This window comes from Hylobates moloch, unplaced genomic scaffold, assembly GCF_009828535.3.
Source record: "Hylobates moloch isolate HMO894 unplaced genomic scaffold, HMol_V3 SCAFFOLD_8, whole genome shotgun sequence".
Lineage (NCBI taxonomy): Eukaryota > Metazoa > Chordata > Mammalia > Primates > Hylobatidae > Hylobates > Hylobates moloch.
In genome coordinates, this window is record NW_026652283.1 from 45,618,057 (window position 1) to 45,640,631 (window position 22,575).

Sequence of the window (22,575 nt, forward strand, 5' to 3'; positions counted from 1 at the left end):
GCCTTGAGCTGTCTCATGGCACAGGCTGCACTGCCACCTGTTGGCCATGGCTAGGAATGCAGCCACACAGCATGGGAATCCCTGCCACCATAGTGGGGACTCACCAAGGACTGATGGGATGCAGACAGAACGCGGCTCTGGGGACAGAGGGTCCATCATCCCCAAGAGTCAGCTCCCATCCAGAGCTTTTCTAGCCATCTCCTTCACTGCCCCCTAAGCCCCTTCATCACCACAGTAAGCTCATTCAATCAAATATTTATTGAATACCTACTATATGCCAACATTGTGCAGTAGTGACTTCCAGAATGATAAATGATACTGAACTATCAGGCTGAATTCACCTCTCCAGCCTAGAGAGTATCTAAGTGGGTCTCCCTTCCAGGAGATGAAGGAGTTTGCTATTTCAGCCCAAATCCCCTTACTCTGGTTCTGGTCTTTAGGGCTTGGGAGTTCGCTCATCACAGCTCCTGTTACAATGCTGCTGCCTTCCTGCCCCCCACTCTCTCTGGCAACTTTCAGCTTGCAACTTTCCTGAATCCAGCGGCTTCCTAGCAAAGTGTGGTAGAGCCAGGCAGGCCCCTAACCTCAGCTCCTCATCTGGCTTCTACCTCAGACTCCCAGGCAATGGGGTCAGAGGAGCCTCTCTGAGTGAACTGCCAAGTGGGAGCCATGTGAATGGTACTTTACACTGTAGGACTTCGCCCTGCTGGAGCAAAGATCACAGCCCCTATCCGCAGCCTGACGCTACCCCTGACCGAGATACCTTCCCTCTGGCATCTCCCCACAAAGGTCACCTTCCATTCAAGGAATCAAAACTCAACTCTGGTAACAGGCACAAAGTTTCAGTTATGCAAGATGACGAAGTTCTGAATTATGCAAGATGCAAGACTATTCAGTTCTAGAGGTCTGCCGTGCACATAATCTCTTAAATTTTAAGTATCGTACACACTTACAATTTTGTTAGGTGATCTTGGCCAGGCACGTTGACTCACGCCGGTAATCCTAGAACTTTGGGAGGCTGAGGTGGGAGGATTACTTGAGCCTGGGAGGTTGAGGCTGCAGTGAGCCATGATTGCACCATTGCACCCCAGCCTAGGTGACAGAGTGAGACCCTGTCTCGAAATAAATAGATAAATAAATAAGTAAAGAAAAAAAGAGAGTAGGTCTCATGTTAAATGTTCTCACCACAGTTTAAATTTTAAAAAATCAACTAGGGCTCACCCTCAACACCCCCCTCCATTTGTCAACCTTTACAGCCTGCATGCCACAGGAATCAGCAGCCTGACTGTTGCACTTGTCCAAACACAACTCACTGCAAGGCTCCCACAGACACATGCCCAGGCACTCCTGCCCCTTAGGAGTCTGTGGTGAGCAGACCACCAGCAGACGGAGGCCCCCAGGAGACAGGCCCATAGGAATTTTCTACTTAGGGGACCGCAAAGTCCCAAAGGGCTACAGAGAGTTGAATGAGAAGAGTGCCCCACAGATGCAGGTTATGGGGAGGCGTCAGGCATTTATTTCTGGAGCAGAGGTGAGGCGGAGCAATGGCCTCAGCAGCGGACGCAGTTACGCATGAAGTCGACACAGAGGCTTGTGTAGTAGGTAGGGTAGTCACGGAGGTGGCTGACATGTGCAGATGACACGAAGTCCACAGAACGCGCCAGGACCCGGCGTGCCAGGCGTGCCTCCACCATGCGTTCTACGTCTCTGGCCAGGACTACTTCGTCGGCCCTCGAGTAGAGGTAGAGCTCGGGCCAGCGAGAGCCCGCGTCCTGTAGCCTGTCATAGAAGTGGGTGTGGAAGAGGGCTGTGATGGGAGCAAGCAGGACGTGGAACAGGACAACCACCAGGGCAAAGGCCACCAGCAGCAACAGGCGCAGCATGGCGGCCCGGCGCTCCAGGACGGCTGCCAGGGCCCGCAGAGCCCCTACCAGGTTGCTGTCACCAGGAGCGCTGTCAAAGATGGTGCCCACCACACGCAGGTGGCAGAAGCGACGGGTCTGCAGGAGCTCCAGCACGTAGCGGTACAGCATGACGCCACCGTTGCTGAAGACATGGAAGAGCAGGGGCTCCTTCTCAATCTCATAATCAAAGAGCAGCTCGAGCAGCCTCTGGGCCAAAACACGAAGTGAAGGGATGCCCAGCGACTCGGAGAAGAAGACCATGTGCCACGGGGCTGTGTATCGGATTACGATGCAGCCCTGGGGAGAGAGGCCCGATCAGTCCTCACAGATGAGGTGGGGGTAGTGGGTACAAGCTAAGGTCAGAGGGGACCAGCAACCCCAGCCTGTAGGACACAGGCCATGGGGCCCACAGAGTCAGCAATGCTCTGGGTCCTGCTTCAGCCTGAGCCCACCAGGCCACCGCCCACAGACACAGGTGCCTTCTGGGCAGGGAAGGTATACTTAAGGCCCATTTTTGGACTAATTGCTTCATGCTGGCCAAGCCCTCTTGGCCTGGAGTGGTATTTGAGGCCCAGGGCCTGAAGCATGTACTGGAGACACCTGGGCTGACCAGAGGAAGTCTCTTTACTCTGGTTCCCTCCTGTCTGCACCCCGCCCTCCCATCCTAGGCCTTGACATTTGGGGCGGGGCCTCACTGCTTGGCTATACCCTGCCCCAGCACTTCAGATCTGCACTGTCCCTACCTCCCAGACACAAGTAGTACCCCCATGAGACCAGTACCCGAGAGCTGGCCTGCGGGCCCCAGCCCTGACCACCAGAGGCCACTTCTGAGCCAGGCCCACATCACTTTCATCACTGGTCACTGTCATCTTCCCTCTCTCCCAGGCTCCTAAAAACAGAGTCCATACTCTCTGGACTCAGGGACCTGACACTCAAATGTCCCTGGTTCCCAGACCTGGGATCACTCCTCATACCTGCCCTGAAATTCCAAATACAGTAAACACTTGTTCCTCGAATTCTAAAATCTGGGCCCAAACTCCCTCTAGGCTTCTATATTCCTCATGCCTGGGCCAAGGGTGCCACAATCTCCACACAGGTCCCCTTCTAGGTCAGTTAGAAAAGCCACCATGCCTGGCTCCTAATCCCCCCTCATCCTCCTGTTCCAGAGACAAAGGGCCCTTTGTCAGGGGAATGTGACTTTGGAGAGTGCTGGAGTCAGACAGGTCTGGGTTCAACTCCTGGCACCACTATGTATCAATAGTAAGAACAAGCAGCAGCTTACTACTTTCTGAGTTTGGGTCCCCATCTATAAGATTACGGTGAAATTGGGATAACACCCACCTCATAAGGTTATGGGTAAAATTAGATGAAAAAAAAAGGTATCTCAAATGATCAAAGCAGCACCTGACAGAAAGTAAACTCTCAACCAATAACAGCAGTAATTAGTGACGTGGTAGTAACAAGGAGAAAATCGTATGGCCACAGTAGTTAAATGACCCATGGCTAAACAGGGATGGTCAGCAGAGCTACCTTGCCATCAGCCGCCTGACCTCCTAGCCCTGGAGTGCCTGAGCATCCCTCCCAAGACTCTGAAGAGGAGGCTGCTTAAGGCCACCCACATTCTCCCAAATGCTCAAATCCGACAGAGGGCTTTCAGTCCCCATTGTATGTTTCTCCCTGGCAGCATCTGGAATCACACACTCCTAGAAATATTATCTTGCAGCCCAGTCTCTTCAATAAGCCAGTAAAATGAAAAAAGGGGCTGTTCTATAGCCTGGACAACACAGTGAGACCCCATCTCTAAAAAAGAAAAAAAAATGGTCGGGCACAGTGGCTCACGCCTGTAATCCCAACACTTTGGGAGGCTGAGGTGGGCAGATGATGAAGTCAGGAGTTTGAGACCAGCCTCACCAACATGATGAAACCCAGTCTCTACTAAAAATACAAAAATTAGCCAGGCGTAGTGGCACATGCCTGTAATCCCAGATACCTGGGAGGCTGAGGCAGGAGAATTGCTTGAACCCAGGAGGCAGAGGTTGCAGTGAGCCGAGATCACACCATTGCACTCCAGCCTGGGCGACAGAGCAAGACTCCATCTCAAAAAAAAAAGAACAACAACAAAAAAATACTAGCTTGGCGTGGTGGTGCATGCCTGCAGTCCCAGCTACTCGGGAGGCTGGAGACAGGATGATTGCTTGAGCCCAAGAGTTGAGGCTGCAGTGAGCTATGATTGCACCACTGCACTCCAGCCTGCGTGACAGAGTGAGACCTTGAATCTAAAATCAGGTGGGGAGGGGAACAGTTCTGGATTTAAAAGAGCCTTAAGAAGAAACAAAATAACTAGATGCAATGTGTGATCTTAGATTGGATCCTGGTTTGGGCACATCCGCTGTAAAGGATGCTTTAGGGACAATTAGGGAATCTGAATATGGACTGGAAACTAAATGAGATGAAACAAGAAGGTGGAGATCATGATCTGAAAAAAGCAGGATACAAAGCAGTACATTCAATAGGTCTCATGTAGGTAAAGAAAATATATACCCCCCCAAAAAAGCTGGAAGGATATACACTAAGTGTAAATAGAGGTCATCTCTAGGTGCTAGAATATGGTGTTTTTGTTTTGTTTTGCTTGTTTTGTTTGGGACAGGGTCTCACTCTTGTCGCCCAGGCTGGAGTGTAGTGGCACGATCACAGCTCACTGCAGCCTCAACTTTCCAGGCTCAGGTGATCCTCCCATCTCAGACTCCCAAGTAGCTAAGACTACAGACATGCACTACCGTGCCTGGCTAATTGTTTTAATTTTTTTGTGGAGATCAGGTTTCACCATGCTGCCCAGACTGGTCTCGAATTCCTAGGCTCAAGTGATCCTCCTGTCTCAGCCTCCCAAAGTGCTGGGATTACAGGCATGAGCCACAGCATCCACCTTGTTTTCTTTTAAATAATAAAATATTAGCGTTTTGGATTGGACTTTTTTTTTCTCTACATTCATCCTATCCTCCCTATTGGAAAGTCTTCCTTTCCAAGACTACCCCTCCCCCAACCCTGCAACCTCAACACCTCTGCCTTCTCTGGGATCTTACTCCATCTACTTTCTCCCTCGTGCCTTCTGCCCAAATAGCATCTTTACTCCTGCCCTGTACAACGGCCCATTTCCCAAAGACTCTTTCTGCAGATTCTGTCACACCTTCCTGGGTTTTCATATCCATCTCTGGCCACTCCTCCTTTCCTCATAGGACCCTCTTCATCTTCTACTCCATTAAGTTTGGGTTCCTCAGGACTGTCCTAGGCCCTCTTCTGTCCCCTACACACTCCCTGGGGGATCTCATCCACTCCAGAGCCTGTGGATTCTCTTCTAGTGTTCCGGTCTCAAAAAACACACCCCCCTCTAAGACGCAGGAGGTGCCCAGCCAGAAACCTGGCATTACCCTGGGAACCTCCCTATCCCTGTGCCCATGCCCAATCTCTCATTAAACTACCATTCTACCTCCTGACAAGCTCCTCAATCCATCACCTTACCTCTACCGACACCCCCAGCTCCAAGGTCCTGACTACCCTCTGTCCCTGGATCATGGCAAGCCCCTCTAAACTCACTTCTGGCTTCCTGCCCCACCCCTCCAATCTCCCCGCTACTCTGCAGCAAGGGACTTTATTTTGAGACAGGGTCTCGCTTTGTTGCCCAGGCTGGAGTGCAGTGGTGCAACTTTGGCTCACTGCAACCTCCACCTCCCGGGTTCAAGAGATCCCTACCACCTCAGCCTCCCCGGTAGCTGGGACTACAGGTGTGCGCCACCACACCTGGCTAATTTTTGTATTTTTAGTAGAGATGGGGTCTCACCATGTTGGCCAGGCTGGTCTCGAACTCCAGACCTCAAGTGATCTGCCCGCCTCGGCCTTCCAAAGTGCTGGGATTATAGACATGAGCCACTGCGCCAGGCCAAAAGGGACTTTCTGATTCACGAATCTAACATCACATCCCTGCTTAAATCCCCCGAGGACCCCCTCCAAGCCCCACCTCTTGCTGGGTGCCTGTCCCTTCATTCTTCATCCCAGCCATACTTGACTATTCCTGGTCCCCCTGCCTGCCCTCAAAGATCTCAGGCTAATGAAGAAGCCAGACAAACCAAGCCCAGTGAGCAGAACTCGCAGCTAAAACTGCCTGCAGTGAGGCTGTCTGTAAAAGGCAACACCAGAGCCCCAGCCTTGGAGGCTGGGGAGAGGTTTCAAGGTCAGAACTACATTTTCCCCCTATCTCCCTCCCACTCCAGGGCCACCACACACCTCGGTCAGGCAGGATGTGGACGTGGGTGAGTGGAGGGATGCTGAGGGGAAGGGGGCTCAGCTGGCCTTTCTCCCAGGTGCCCCCCCACTGCTCAGTCCAAGGCTTCCAGCTGGCAGTTGGAGCTGTCTGTATGGGTACCCCCGCAGGAGGCTGTTTGGGGGAGAGATCTGGGCTGAGGAGGGGAGGGTGGAGTTGGAGGCCCAAGATGTGAGAGAGGCTTCCAAAATATAACCAAGTCCTGCTAAGGCCCGCTGCAGTTACCACAGTCTCTATATCCAACCTTGGTTGGATGAGAAGCAGCATGAATCTCTTTTCCAAGAGGCCCTACTAGTCTGGGAATGTGAAAGGTGCCATGGGCAGTCATAAGACAGAAACTCACCTGGTGGGAAAGGAGGAGGTCCTGGGAGTACAAGCTATGCCCAGACACCCAGCCCTGGCTCCTGCTGCCCGCAGAGGCACTGGCCAGTTAACAGGGACTGGAGCCTGGGCCGACTCTACAACTGTAGGGCACATCAAGGGTGGGCTGCCCATTGTGGAATGCAGGGAGGAAGGAAGGGGAAGCCATCAGGAGACCAAAGGGGTCACGACAGGCCACAGAGCTGGCAGCCAAGTGGCGATAATCCCACCAAGTCCCTATAACCCCATGGCCTTCCTCACAGGTTTGTTTTTTTTTTTTTTGAGACAGAATCTCACTCTGTCGCCCAGGCTGGAGTGCAATGGCACAATCTCTGCTCACCGCAACCTCTACCTCCCGGGCTCAAGCGATTCTCCTGCCTCAGCCTCCTAAGTAGCTGGGATTATAGGCATGTGCCACCATGCCGGCTAATTTTTGTATTTTTAGTAGAGACAGGGTTTGACCATGTTGGCCAGGCTGGTCTCGAACTCTAGAGGCTGTTCTTAAAGCCATTCCCAGGCCTGCCTCAAAGGTGGTCAGCCCTCACGGCAGCCCAGGGGAGAGGGCACCAGAGTACTCACCCTTTTGTGGTAGATGGCGCTGTACTTGGCAAGGTTCTTGTCCTTGCAGCCACCCCAGCCCAAGAGAATCACCACAGGCTGCCGAGTTTCTGCCTCCTTCCCACCTGGGCTGGGGCTGTTCGCTGAAACACAGATGGGGACTGTCAACACCAGAGCTGGGGTGGGGGCAGGGGTGACTGCCCAATCCAGAGCCAGCAGCACTCCGGCTGCTGCAGGCAGTGAACCAACGGGTGCCAGGCCCAGGCATCCTGCCAGCACGCGTGCACCAGTTCCCACCCCGTGCCGCTCCAGCTGCCTTTCTGCAGGCCTCTCAGGAGGCACCATGGGGTCACCGGACAAAGCAACACAAGGGCACCTTTCTTTAGAGACTCGAAGACAGCCCAAGTGAGGAAAGTAAATACCTTCTCCACACCCTTTCCCCTTCTGATCCAGGGCTCAGCGAACTACAACCCCGGGGCCAAACTGAGCCCACTGCCTATTTTTGTATGGCCTGTAAGCTAAAATAATTTTCACATTTTTAAATGGTTAAAAAAAAATCGGCCAGGCATGGTGGCTCACGCCTGTAATCCCAGCACTTTGGGAGGCCGAGGCGGACGGATCACAAGGTCAGGAGGTTGAGACCATCCTAGCTAGCATGGTGAAACCCCGCCTCTACTAAAAATACAAAAAAAAATAAATTAGCCGGGCGTGGTGGTGGGTGCCTGTAGTCCCAGCTACTCAGGAGGCCAAGGCAGGAGAATGGCGTGAACCTGGGAGGCGGAGCTTGCAGTGAGCCGAGATCGAGCCACTGCACTCCAGCCTGGGCAACAGAGACTCTGTCTCAAAAAAAAAAAAAAAAAAATCAAAAGAATATTTTATGACACATGAAAATTATATGGAATTTAAATTTCACTGTCCACAAATAAAGTTTTATTGGAACATGCCACACTCATCATTTACTTAGGGTCTATGGCTACTTTTACACTAAGAACAGCAGAGTTAGTTACAACAAGATCAGGTGACTCACAAAGCCTAAAATATTGACTGGCCCTTTACAGAAAAAGTTTGCCAGCCCCTGTTCTAATTCCATGAGCAGATGGAAGAAGAGGGTCTTTTCTGAGACAGTCTTGCTCTGTCACCCAGGCTGGAGGGCAGTAACACGATCTCAGCTCAGGGCAACCTCCATCTCCCAGGTTCAAGCAATTCTCCTGCCTCAGCCTACTGAGTAGCTGGGATTATAGGCACCCACCACCATGTGCAGCTTTTCTTTTTCTTTTTTTTTTTAAGAGTAAAGAAGGGGTTTTCCCATGTTGGCCAGGCTGGTCTCGAACTCCTGACCTCAAGTGATCTGCCCACCCCAGCCTCCTGGGAAGAAGAAGGTCTTAAAAGGAGAAATGGACAGGACAGTGCAGGCAGGGACATGAGGCTGACTGACTCGGGCCCATACCAAGCCACCTACCCCGTCCTGCCAGAGAATAATAACAGCCTATATTTATTGAAGTTTAACCCTTATAACAATACTCTAAGGCAGGTCCTCTTATTACAGATGAAGAAACTGAGGCAGAGTGAGGTTAAGGTACTTGTCTAAGCAAAGTGTAGGGCTGGGAATCTGGCCCCTGCTCCAGCACCATCTGTGCTGCCACCCCGTCCACAGCTGGTGATATGCTAAGAGGCACAAACCAGCTGCCACCACCACCAGGGCTGCCTTTGAGGAAGCCTCCCTGCAACCTTGTCAAACAGACCTCATCTCATTTCCCCTGCAAAGTGAATACCCGCCTCCTCAGGGGGACTTCTGTACAAGGACCGTCTGTAGCCAGTTAATCTGACCTCCCAAAAGGGCCGGCATGCACCCTTCCAAGGACCAAGCCACTTGGCTATGCTCAGCTGCCACCCTGAAATTTATGGATGCCAGTGGTGACCTGGCAACAGTAAATTTCAAGCCTAGTTAAGAGGATGGTAAATATAAATCACTAACCTTTGGACAAAAGGAAGACAACAATTTCCTGTGGAAATTAATGTGATTGAAAAGTTCAATGTTCTTGCTCTCTAGTGGTGGTGACTCTGGCCTTCGGAGATTAACTGCCCGCACCGGTGGGGGTCCCAGGCCTGGCTGCAACTCAGCCTGGAGCAGAAGCTGCCAAAGCCTCAGTCCCCTGCTGACACCTGCCAGCCCTCCCGGCCTCCACGGGTGCTGGCTCGGCCTCTGATGAGGGAGACAGTCCCACAGGTCTATCTCAAGCAGCTCCAAATATTCTCACCACTTTTCTCGGCCTAGTGTCCCCATCTTCTGCCAGATGGCTCTTCACCTGCACTGGCCTTTCTGGTGGAGAGGCCCTGGGCCTCAGTGGGGCCCCAGCCCAACCTTGCTGGGTATGACTCTGCCCACGAGGCTCAGGCTGCGGCGGCCTCATGGAGGGTAATCAGCAGCTACCGTTTGAACCTGCTTTTGCATCTTCGAGACCCAGCAACTCGATTTCCAAGACCCTGTACTGAGAGGCTCCCTCACCTCTGCAGCTGTCTGAGAACAGGCTCCCCTTCTCCTGCCTACAGGGTTTCCCCCATGTGCCACCACCGAGACACCAGCAAAGGGCTTTGGGATTTATCGCAAATACAGAGAAGGCAACCAAGGGAGGTCACATCCCCTGGCGGCCATGGGATGTCAAGGCCAGCCCCCACCAGCAGAGATGGTGCACTCCCAATTGCCAGAAGTTCAAACAGCTGCTGCTGGGTCTCCCAACTGCCCCTCCTCCTAAGGCTGGGATTTGTAACTCCATTTTGCTGGCAACCTTGGCTTTACCAACTCAGGCAGGAATGACTCTTCACCCTCTATGAAGGCGAAGAAACCCTCAGAATACTGGCACCCTGGACACACTGCCTACTCCCATAGCCCAAGCTTTCTGTAATATTCTTTATTGATTTCTTTTTTTTGGAGATAGGGTCTCGCTCTGTTGCCCAAGCTGGAGTGCAGTGGCACAATCACAGCTCACTGCAGCCTCAACCTCCTTGGGCTCAAGCGATCCTTCTACCTCTGACTTCTGAGTAGTTGGGACCACAGGCACACGCCACCATGGCCCGGCTCATTTAAAAACACTTTTGTTGTTGTTGTTGTTGTTGTTGTTGTTTGAGAAGGAGTTTCACTTTTTTGCCCAGGCTGGAGTGAAGTGGTGCGATCTTGGCTCACTGCAACCTCCGCCCCCGCGGGTTCAAGCGATTCCCCTGCCTCAGCCTCCTGAGTAGCTGGGATTATAGGCACCCACCACCACACCTGGCTAATTTTTGTATTTTCAGTAGAGACGGGGTTTCACCATGTTGACCAGGCTGGTGTCGAACTCCTGAGCTCAGGCAATCCGCCCGCCTCAGCCTCCCAAAGTGCTAGATTATAGGTGTGAGCCACCACACCCGGCCAAAAGTCATTGCTATGGCTATTGTTATTTATTGCCACATCAGGATCATGATTCTTCCACCCTCTTGAACAAACTCCTCCCCTCTTCTTACTTATTCCACTGGCCATATCACCCTCTCCCTCTCCTGCTGCTGACATCTCCGGGCCTCTGGCAGCTGACTTTGAGGCACTGAAAACTTTGGCTCCTGGCTAGATCTCCCACTCTATTCAGACTTACCAGAACCCTGTACAAGCAATCAAATATACCTTGTTCTTAAACCATTACAAACTTCTCCAGCAAAAAGTGCTAACACACACAGCATGATGTGTCAGGCACTATTGTAAGCATTTTACATATCAATTCATTTATTATTCACAACACACCTGTAATCCCAGCACTTTGGGAGGCCAAAGCAGGCAGATCACTTGAGCCCAAGAGTTCAAGACCAGGTTAGGCAACATGGCGAAACCTCATCTCTATAAAAATTAGATGGGCAAAGTGGCACACACCTGTAATCCTAGCTCCTCAGGGTGCTGAGGCAGGAGGATAGCTTAAGCCCAGGAGATCAAGGCTGAAGTGAGCCAAGATCATGCCACTGTACTCCAGCCTGGGTGACAGAACGAGACCCTATTATCAAAAAAAAAAAAAAAAAAGCCAGGTGTGGTAGCTCACACATGTAATCCCAGCAATTTAGGAGGCCAAGGCACGCTGATCACCTGAGGTCAGGAGTTCGAGACCAGCCTGACCAACATGGAGAAACCTCATCTCTACTGAAAGTACAAAAATTAGTCGGGCATGGTGGCACATGCCTGTAATCCCAGCTACTCAGGAGGCTGAGGCAGGAGAATCGCTTGAACCGGTGGTGGGGAGGTTGCGGTGAGCCGAGATCGTGCCATTGCACTCCAGCCTGGGCAACAAGAGTGAAACTCTATTTCAAAAAAAAAATTGCAATATTCTTACGAGCAAGAATTCTCATTTTACAGACGAAAACCTGAGGCACATACGAAATGGCTTGCTCAAGGTTACATAACTAACAAGCAGTGAAGCTGAAATCCAAACCCAGCTGGTCTGACTCTAAAGACCAGCTTGTATCCACTACCCTAGCCAGCCCTGTAGATAACAAAACCACCTCCATCACCTCAGCTCCAAACCTGTATATATGGCTGCCTCGTGTACATCAAGAGACCCCATAATGACCTCATCTACCTGCTTCTCCCAGCTAGAACTTCAATATATGCTGCCTCATTTGGTCTTGCAACCATCCTAGGAGTTAGCTACTATTACTAGCCCCATTTTATGTAAGAGAAAACTAAAACACAGAGAGGGGAAGTCCCTTTCCCCCAAAAACACAGCCAGGAAGCAGCAGAGCCAGCGCCCACTCTCTGGACCAGCGTGCTCTACCGCCTCTACCGCCGCGATCTTGCACGTGCTCTCTGCTCTCCAGCCCACGATGCTGATGTTCCGTGTTCATGCTTTGCTAATGCCCATTCCACCTACAGAATCAGCTCACTGCTTACTTCCAGGAAGGCTTCCTTGACGCCCTGCCCAACCCCTTCTCACCACCCCCCACCCCAAACCATCAGACTGAGTGAGGTGCCCCTCCTCTGTACTGTCACAGCACCCACCACCACACCACTACACTTAACACACACTGCACTGACAGTTTCATCAGTAACAGGTAGCAGGCTACTATAAAATTCAAGGCAAGAGATGGTGAAGGCCTGAACCACAGCAGTGGAGAGACAGATAGGGAGGGGTAGAAATGACAGGGAGAAAACCGTCACAAGAATTCTGGAACATGTATCAAAAGTCTCAAAAACATGCAATCTTTGCCAGGCGCGGTGGCACACGCCTATAATCCCAGTACTTTGGGAGGCCGAGGCAGGTGGATCACTTGAGGTGAGGGGTTCGGGACCAGCCTGACTAACATGGTGAAACCCTGTCTCTACTAAATACAAAAAATTAGCTGGGCATGGTGGCAGGCGCCTGTAATCCCAGCTACTCGGGAGGCTGAGGCGGACAATCGCTTGAACCCAGGAGGCGGAGGTTGCAGTGAGCGGAGATTGCACCATTGCACTCCAGCCAGGGCAACAAGAGCAAAACTCCGCCGCAAAAAAAAAAAAAATGCAATCTTTGACTTGGTAATTCCACTTATAAGAAAGAAAAATGTTAAATCATAGAGAAATATTCAATAACATATTAAGCAGATCATAGACATAAATGTAAAAGCTGAAACTACAAAACTGTTAGAAGAGAACACAGGAGTAAATCTTCGAATTAGGCGGCAGTTTCATAGACATGCCACCAAAAGTACAAGGAACAAACAAACAAAAGAGATAAATTGAGACTTCATCAAAATAAAAACTTTTTACTTCAAAGGACATAATCCAAAAAAAGTGAAAAAAAGAAAAACCCCACAGCATGGAGAAAATATTTGCAAATCATGTATCTGATAAGGGAGTAATATCCAGAATACAGAGAAAACTCCTAAAACTCAACAGCAAAAAGTAAACCCAAAAATGTACATTTTTAAAGGGTGGATTTTATGGTATGTGAATTATTTCTCAATAATGCTACGATTTTTTAAAATAATAGTAATACATTAAGTGAAAACACAAGTTACAAAGCAATATCATAACAGAATACCCACATACACACACATACTACACAAACGCACACTTTTTTTGGTTTTTTTTTTTTGGCAGTCTCACTCTGTCACCCAGGCTGGAGTGTAATGCTGCAATCTCGGCTCACTACAACCTCCGCCTTCCAGGTTCAAGCGATTCTCCTGCCTCAGCCTCCCTAGTTGCTGGGATTACAGGCGCCCACCATCATGCCCGGCTAATTTTTGTAGTTTTAGTAGAAACGGGGTTTCACCATGTTGGCCAGGCTGGTCTCAAACTCCTGACTTCAGGTGATCTGCCCACCTCAGCCTCCCAAAATGCTGGAATTACAGGCGTGAGTCACCGCGCCCAGCCATGTATTTTTTTTAATGCATAGAAAAAATACATCAAATATTAATAGCAATTATTTCTGGGATTAGAGGCAATTTCTTTTTCATGATTTTTTTCCCATTTTCTAAAATCAGTATGTATAACTTCTGCAATGAGAGTTAAAATGTTATCTCAAACAACAGGAGAGGTGGTCCAGCAGAATCAAAAGCAGTTGAGAAGTCAAAGAGGCCAGGGATGCCCAGAAGCCCCTCAGCAATGCAGAAGGATTCTTTTCAACCCTCTCGAGTACTCCACAAAACAATTTAATCTCACAAGCTCCCTGTCCTCTAGAATTTCTCAACAAATAACACTGACACAGATAGCGCAAGAATTACAAATACGTATATTGTACAACAGTTCAAGCCATAAAATTCAAGCATAAATTAGATTGTGTATATCCCAGGGGCATATGGGGAAGACAAAGGAATGAGCTGATAAGGCATAAGGGTCTGCAGTACAATATGTACTTTTTTATTCGCAAGCCAGAATGAAAATAGAAACTATGTTTTCTTTTTAAAATGCAAAAAATTGGCCAGACACGGTGGCTCACGCCTGTAATCCCAGCACTTTGGGAGGCTGACGTGGGCGGATCACGAGGTCAGGAGTTCAAGACCATCCTGGCTAACAGGTAAAACCCCGTCTCTACTAAAAATACAAAAAATTAGCCAGGCGTGGTGGCGGGCGCCTGTAGTCCCAGCTACTCTGGAGGCTGAGGCAAGAGAATGGCGTGAACCCAGGAGGCGGAGCTTGCAGTGAGCCGAGATCACACCACTGCCCTCTAGCCTGGGTGACAGAACGATATTCCGTCTCAAAAATAAAATAAAATAAAAATAAAAATAAAATAACATGCAAAAAATTGAAAGATTCTTAATTTTCTCTACTCCCCAGAAAAACTTTCTAGTGTTTCACAGGTCCTATATTTAAATCAAATTTTTTTTTCTTCTTTGAGACAAGGTCTTTCTGTGTTGCCCAGGCTGGAGGGCAGTGGCGCAGTCATGGCTCACTGCAGCCTCGACCTCTTGGGCTCAGGAAATTCTCCTACCTCAGCTTCCCAAGTAGCTGGGACTATAGGCAAGCACCACCATGCTCAGCTAATTTTTGTATTATTTTGCAGAGACAGGGTTTGGCCATGTTGCCCGAGCTGGTCTCAAACTCTTGGGCTCAAGCAATCCATCCCCCTCGGCCTCCCAAAGTGTTGGGATTACAGGCGTGAGCCACTGTACCCGGCCAAATTACTTTGTTTTTTATTTACTTTTTAAAAGAAGAGCAGAGCAGAGTAGCATAGTATCTAAGGGTACATACTGTACAAAATCATATCTCGGTTCAATTCTCTGCCTCTGCCACTTAATAACTATGACACAGACCTTAATCAAGTTCTCTAAGCTTCAATTTCCTTATCTGTGAAATGGGGATAATGATACAAAGAATTAAATAAGATAATAGCTATAGAGGGCTTATCATGGTACCTGGCAGAAGGAAAGAGTTCAATAAATTGAAATTATTATTACTTCACAAGTAATGCATACTCACTGTAGAAAAAGTAGAAAATGAATATCTAATAAAATTGGAATCATATTGTTTGTAATCTGCTTTCTTCCGTTTGGCAATATATTATGAACATTTTTCCCTGTCAGTTTATATATTTCTACACCATTATTTTTAGTGGCTTCAGAGAGGCTATAGAATGTTTCATAATTTATGGTGACCAAATCTCCCATTATTGGATATGATGCTGTTTCCAATTTTTTGCTGTTATAAAAATACTTCAATAGACACCCCTTTCTTTGTGCATGTCCCTAATTGTTTCCTAGAAATGGCATCGTATACAGGCAGCAACTCCTAATAGCAACTGAAATCTCGGCACGCACAAGCTCTGGAATAAGGCTCTTAAGCTGAAATCTGGAATTACTTTGGGCAAGACATTTTACCTCCCCACGAGCGTCTGTTCTTCATCTGTAAGACAGGATTAAGGGTTCTCCCTACTTCACAAGGTGGTTGTGAGGATTAATAAAATAATGAAAGGAGCTCCTGGTGGGCCTGGCATGTGGATAGAACATGGTTAACAGTGTAAGTACCACAGACACTCAGAGAAGAGCAGGCCTGCAAAGAGGCCTGGATCTCAAATCTAGGGTCTAGTACAGCACCAGCACCTGGCATAGAGCAGACACTTAGAAAGCGTTCTTTTTTTTTTTTTTTTTTTTTTTGAGACGGAGTTTCGCTCTTCTTACCTAGGCCGGAGTGCAATGGCACAATCTTGGCTCACTGCAACCTCTGCCTCCCGGGTTCAAGCAATTTTCCTGCCTCAGCCTCCTGAGTAGCTGAGATTACAGGCATGAGCCACCACACCCGGCTAATTCTGTATTTTTAGTAGAGACGGGGTTTCTCCATATTGGTCAGGCTGGTCTCGAACTCCCGACCTCAGGTGATCCGCCCACCTCGGCCTCCCGAAGTGCTAGGATTACAGGCGTGACCCACCACGCCCGGCCAGAAAGAGTTCTTATCTAGAGGTGAAAGAAAGGAGATCATGATTCCAAAAATAAATACAACTCCTCTGTATTAAAAAAAAAAAAAAAAAAAAGGCCTTTAGGGTCCTCATAGACAAGACAAGGATCAAATCCCAAACGACTCTTCGCCTGGGTCTTTGAGGTCTGTCCATCATGACAGATCTTCAGGTTTTCATCTCATTCTCCACCCACAAAAGCACAGCGCAGCCTCCTGCCAGGCCCCTGTTCCCTCCAGCCACTCACTATCCCCCCTCAGGGCTTTACTTCTTCACTTTCTCCCATCCAAGTTCCAAGCAGGCCTGACACTGCTTAGCTTCTGAGATCTGCATGTTCAAGGTGGTATGGCCGTGGACTTGACTTCCGCACTTTCTGCTGCTCACCATGGGGGTCTGTCAGCCCTCCTGAAGCTTCAGGTCCAGCTTGGGCTGCTCTTCTCTAGGAAGCCTCCCCCACCACAGGGCCCACCATGGTGGTCCAGACCCTTCAGCACTGTTTCCTGGGTGCCTGAGACAACTTCCTGAGGGTTAAAATGATGTCTATATTTCTTTGACCTCAGCCACTGATAAGCAAAAAAGGCACACGGTAAGACCTGGGGAGCAAAAACCCCCTCACTTCCCCTCTCTGTGATCCCCTTAAGACCTTCTGTTTAAGAGCAAAATGTTTGTCCCAGGCCCAGGCCCCAGCCCCATTAATTCTACGAATGAATTTTGTTTTATGTTTACTGAATATGAGAGCCACATGGTGCCTTTAAGAAGGTTGCTGGCCTATGAGCAAGTCACAGAGGGGATCTAGGTAGGACTTGGCTGACCATTCTCTGGATGGGAGGAAGGGTGGCACGGCCTGGGCCTGGGATGTCAGAGCAGCTCTGGCTTGGTCCTACAGTGCTGCCAAGTGATTCCATTCAGCTCACTTGGCACCTCATCCCTCCCAGGCCCTGGTGACAGTGAGTGAAGCCATCAAAAACACGACAACAGGAAAATATAGTGCTTAAGGGAGCCCCAGGAGAGACCCTTCCCAAACGAAATGAAGTAAGAGAGGGTATTAAGAGAGTGAGGGGATCACTGGCCTGGGAAAAAGAGAGGGAAGGCAGATTCTGGGTCAAACAACTGGCTTTAGCAAAGGCCTGGGCAGACAACCATCGGCGTGGGCAGCCATAGGTACTGGCTGGTAGGATTCCCAGCAGGAGGATGTTGGGCTGCCAAGCCTGACCTACAAGGCCCAGGGCTCTGAATGACCCCAGATCTACAGCTGCCTTCCAGCTAGCTAATGTGCCGGCATCAGCTTCTCTGTCAGCTCACAGCAGTGATGGGCTCTGTGGTTTCGATTTTTCAAGTACAGGGGAAAAGTAATTTCAGGCCAGGTGCAGTGGCTCATACCTGTAATCGCAGCACTTTGGGAGACTGCGATAGGAGGACTACTTGAGCCCAGGAGTTTCAAACCAGTCTGGGCAACACAGAAAGACTCTGTCTCCATATAAGAAAATGAAAATTTTTTAAACTGAAAAAAAAAAATGTTTTTAAAGGCTGGGCACAGTGGCTCACGCCTGTAATCCCAGCACTTTGGGAGGCTGAGGCAGGTGGATCACCTGAGGTCAGGAGTTCGAGACCCGCCTAACCAATATGGTAAAACCCTGTCTCTACTAAAACTACAAAAATTAGCCAGGCATGGTAGCGGGTGCCTGTAGTCCCAGCTACTTGGGAGGCTGAGACAGGAGAATTGCTTGAACCCAGGAGGCGGAGGTTGCAGTGAACTCCAGCCTGGGCGACAGAGTGAGACTCCACCTCAAAAAAAAAAAGTTTTTGAAAAGTAATTTCAGAAACTAAATATGAATGTCCTACACACTTCTCCACCATTAAACAGTAATTGCAAAAGACAGACAATCTCTGGGGCTCCAAAAGACTGTCACTCTATGAGGCCATGTTGGCCTGGAGGGAAGCTCTGCAGAAAGGAAGCAAATGGATTCAGGGGACCACAGTGTCGTGATCTCCTTCTGAGGGGTTTGACAACCTCTAGCTTTCCTCTTGCAAGCACTGTGAGAGGGAAGGGCAATGAATTAAAGCCAGTCAGGAGGAGCAATAAGGAGGAGAAACAACTGAAGGCCGTGGAGGTGTTTCCCTTGGAGGAAACGTGAAGGCACGAAGCTGTCCTCTTGAAGAGAGGAAGAGAGACTCCTTGCTCTGTATCGTTCCCACCACAATGCTCTAGCCCTGCAGTTAGCACATCATTTTGAAACCACCTGCTTATAAATTCACTCCCCTCCCCAAAACCTCAGCTCCTTGGGCGTGTGAGTCACTTCTGAATGGCCAACAACGATCCCAGGGCCAGGACACAGCAAATGCTGAACTGAGAGCGGAAATTACAGGAAGGCCTATTGTAGCTCAAGAAAGGGAAGTGCTTTCTAACAATCCCAGCTGCCTCCAACAGGCTAGGATGTTTGGGCAGAAGCATCGCCTCAGGGAAGGGTCTGCTAGCAATGGAATGCACTCATGCCAACAGAGGGAGGCAGGACAAAACAGTCTGAGATTTCTTTCAATTCTAAGACTCAGCCTCCTGGAGCAGCAAAGGGAGCCCTAGGATCCACCACTGCACTCCGGCCTGGGCGACAGGGGATACTCCATCTCTTAAAAAAAAAAAAAAAAGAAAGGGGGGCGGAGGGGGAACCATAGGGGAAGCAATGCAATGGCAGCACCTGCACTGTGCCAAGGACACACATCCAAACGCTACCTCGTAACCCTCGCAATCCCACGAGGAGGTAGGCACTAGTACTGTCCCCATTTCACAGTGGAGGAATCTCAGGCTCAGGGAGGTTCAATAGCTTGCCAAAGACATATAACTCATAAGACGTGGAGCTGAAATGTGAACCAGGACCACGAGGCTGCCCTCCTGGCCGTGAAGGCAGCTCCAACCCTTTGCAGCCGAAGGCTCTCCAAAGTAAATAATATTAACTGACTTCATGGCTTGCTGACGCCAAAACGTGTCCGAAGTATTTTTACATCTATAAACCCAAAAGCGCTAAGCCAGCAGATCCAGCTCTAGGGAAAAACAGTTGATCTGGGGCCATCTGTTCTGTGGGACCCTAAAGGCTGCCCTCTCCTAGACTCCAACCAAAGAACATGAGATGCTACGGGAGGGGTCTGGGAAGGCTCTCCTGAAGGAGTTAAGTTTTACGGAGAGCAGAGTATAAGATCAAACCTTTGCATTAGGAAGATCACTGTGGTAGCAATTTAAGAGGCTGGGCTGCAGGCAGTGAGACAGGAGGCGTGAAGGCGATGCTGGACTAATGCAGGTGAGGGACACGCTGGCCTCAGGCTGATCATACTTCAAGGCCCTTCTGCCAGAATTCCCAGAGAGACCAAACTTTCCACTCTCTGGACCCCGATCTACTCACACTGTCATGGATGCGGGCCTGCTGTCAAGCCTAATTTTGTGGAGCCCCCTATGTCTTTCTTTAATGTAAGGAGAGAAACAATGCTGATCGTAAATGCCAGTTACTGAACTCACTCCATGCCAGGCCCTTTACACAATCTCCAGACGGCCCCAACAGCCCTATGAGGAAGGTTACTATCCTTATCCCCGTTTTGCAGAGGAGGAAACTGAAGTTCAGAGAAGGTAGCTTACCAAAGGTAATCCAGCTCCTAAAGGAAGGAGTCAGGATTTCAGTCGAGTTCTACCCGACGGCAGAGACTGCACTGTTAACCACTGCCGAGAAGAGTGGAGAGGGACAGCTAAGGGTTCTGAGTCCCGGGCTTCTGCGAGGACCGGTGACCCCGCGAGGCTCCCCCTCCACGCCTTCGGGAAAATAATAAGTGATAGGCTAGATGTGGGAAGCCCAATCCCAAACAAAGGAATCAGGAGGGATCCAGCTTTCAGCAGCCTTCAGCTATGAGAAGTGATTAAAGGGCATAGACCTGAGCACCCCGGACAGGAAAGACAGGAAAAGAGGTCCCAAGCGAGCAGCTGACTCGGGGCAGAGGCGGGGCTCGCCAGGGAGGAACACTCTGGGGCGGGGCTTATGAGGGGCGGGGCTCCCTGAGCCTCTCTAAGTCTAGGACCTGCCAGACCCTATGAGGGGGCGGCCCGCGGGAGGGCGGGGCCGCATGAGGGGCGGGGCTACAGCTGCGCTCGCAACCCACAGGTTCATGAGGTCACCTCCCCGCGCCTGCACCCAACCCTCATTCCATACTCTGGCTCCAGCAGGGCTGATCCGGGATCTCGATGGTGTAGTCCAGCTCTACCGAGGCCATGGTGAAGGCGCCGGCCCAGAGCACGGGCCTCCAGCCGGAACTCCCGCTTGCGCACCAGTGTCTCTCCCGGGCGCCTCCCCCGACACGGCCCAATCCCTGCGCCGCGCTCTGTGACCTCCCGCCTTAGCAACCACCGAGTCTCTCCTAGAGCCTCTCGCCTCACCCCACTAGCTCGGCCCTAGCAACCATGCCCCGCCCCTATTACTGGCCCGCAGCCATTGGCTAGCTCGCTTGATCTGGATCAGGTATTGGTCAGCCGGGGCGCCGGTCAGGAAGAGTCCCCACCCTCTTATGTAGGTGAGAGGCGGCTGGAGAGTTGCTGTATTCTGGGAATGGGCAGGGTCACTTGTCCGAACAGAGTCCTGTCCTACGCGGCGGAAGCGTGTGCCCTTTGACTTGCATCGTCTAGCTACCTCTGCCATCCTCTACCAGCCGCAACTCCGAGGGCTGGAGGTATAAAACCGTACAAAACGGCCTAGGGGGCGCGTGCCGACCCAACCTCCACCCAGTGGGGTCGAGGCATATTCTGGATGGATGGATGGATGGATGGATGGATGGGTGGGTGGGAAGCAGTCTTCAGCTGATGACTGTAGAGAATGCCCTGTCGATAGGGTCCACCAAGGAGCTGGGAGTGCAACTTTCTTGCATTTATCTATATTTACATACTATGTGTCATACTATGTGCCAGTATATTTACATAGTATGTGCCAGAGACTGGGTGGACTAAATAAGGTTCCTTAGGCCCTAGTGAGGATCAAGCTTTTGGCCCTCCCTCTCCCATGTCTTAATGGGAGAGGGAGAGAAACCATGCATGAAGCAACTCTGATTCTGCGTGTGAGATGAGTACTACAGAAGAGTAAGGATTTGAGGAGCTCAGAATCAGAGAAGGGGCATTTATGGCAGTGGGGTTGGCTCTTGAGCTGGGCCTTGAAAGACTTTTAGAGATAGGGAGGGGGAAAGACTCTATGCATGCCAGGCGCGGTGGCTGAAACTCATAATCCCAGCACTTTGGAAGGCCAAGACAGGAGAATGGCTTGAAGGAGTTCAAGACCAGCCTGGGCAACATAGTTGAGAGCTTCATCTCTACAAAATAAAAATTTTTTAAATTAGCCAGGCATGGTAGCACATGCCTGAAGTCCCAGCTACTTGGAAAGCTAAGGTGGGAGGATCACTGGAGTCGGGAGGTCAAAGCTGCAGTGAGCCATGCAGTGAGCCAGGCTGCACTCCAGCCTGGGTGACAGAGTGAGACCCTGTCTCAAAAAACAAAACAAAGAGCCCGGTGTGGTGGCTCACCCCTGTAATCCCAGCACTTTGGGAGGCTGAGGCGGGCATATCACTTCAGGTCAGGAGTTCGAGACCAGCCTGGTCAACATGACGAAACCCCGTCTCTACTAAAAATACAAAAATTAGCAGGGCGTGGTGGTGCACGCCTGTAATCCCAGCTACTTGGGAGGCTGAGGCAGGAGAATGGCTTGAACCTGGGAGGTAGAGGTGGCAGTGAGCCGAGATTGCGCCACTGCACTCCAGCCTGGGTGACAGAGCGTGACTCCGTCTAAAAAAAAAGAAAGATTAGTGCGGGAACTAGACTGAGGATTGGGAGAAGGAGGGAGACCAGTTAGGAAGTTGTTTCATAGTGGGGAAGGATTATGGTGGCATAAAGCATGGAGTGGCAGCTGAAATGGAAAGGGCAGGATGAATTCCTTAGACACTTATAGCTAGAAAAAAGTGGACTTGGTTACTGATTGGGTGTGGGGGAAGTAAGGGAAATGAAGGATGACTTCTAGATTCCTGGTTTGGGCAAACAGGAAGGAGAAGAAACAGGGGTTTTTAGGAGAGGGTCAGTTCTGGGCACGGTGAGCTTGGGGTGCCAATGGAACATCCAAGTGGAGGTATCCAGAAGGCCATTGGATATGCCTAAGTGGAGTTCGCCAGATAAGTCTAACTGGAAGTGGCAGTGTGGGAGTCTATGGGGCCTTATAGATGCCAGCCACACCAATAGATTTGTTGAGCTTGCCCAGGGAGTAAGTGTAGAGTCAGAAGAGACCTAGGACAGAGCCCTGAGAAACACCCAAGTTTGAGGGTCTGGCAAAGGAGGACGAACCTGCAAAGGTAATCAAGATGAAGTGTCCAAAATGGTAAGAAGATCAGTAGTAGTATGTGGTGTTTCAGAAGCCAAGGAAGGAAAGTGTTGAAGGCTTATGACTAATCAAGTAAAATAAGGCCTAAAAGAATCCACTGGATTTAGAAACAAGGAAGTTGTTGGTGACCTTTGCAAGTGCAGTTTCAGTGGAGTGATGGGAGCAGAGGTCAAATT

The 22,575-nt window shown here is 50.1% G+C and overlaps 2 protein-coding genes across 17 annotated transcripts in view; one reads left to right on the plus strand and one right to left on the minus strand.

Moving 5' to 3' along the window:
• Positions 1 to 239: 239 nt before the first annotated feature.
• Positions 240 to 20,339, minus strand: TMEM53 (transmembrane protein 53). Of its 2 annotated transcripts, none has more exons than XM_032160619.2 (3): positions 20,201 to 20,339; positions 7,159 to 7,280; positions 240 to 2,201 (listed from the first exon to the last, which is right to left on the minus strand). In XM_032160619.2, exons 1-3 carry the CDS (start codon positions 20,259 to 20,261, stop codon positions 1,551 to 1,553), a joined length of 834 nt encoding a protein of 277 aa, XP_032016510.1. In that variant the 5' UTR covers positions 20,262 to 20,339; the 3' UTR covers positions 240 to 1,550. The 2 variants fall into 2 exon arrangements, with proteins under 2 accessions (XP_032016510.1, XP_058298397.1); XM_058442414.1 differs by lacking the exon at positions 20,201 to 20,339 and adding an exon at positions 19,636 to 19,896 and having other exon boundaries at positions 274 to 2,201.
• Positions 20,340 to 20,554: 215 nt separating this feature from the next.
• The window catches only part of ARMH1 (armadillo like helical domain containing 1), a 58,140-nt gene continuing 56,119 nt past the window's right edge, over positions 20,555 to 22,575 (plus strand). For 13 of the 15 annotated variants that reach the window (XR_004249229.2, XR_004249231.2, XR_004249230.2 and 10 more), the window contains exon 1: positions 20,566 to 20,714. The gene's annotated coding sequence lies outside the window, so the exon portion shown is untranslated. Of the gene's footprint in view, positions 20,715 to 22,575 lie in introns of all 15 variants that reach the window. The other 2 variants (XM_032160623.2, XR_009214484.1) reach the window with 2 other exon arrangements.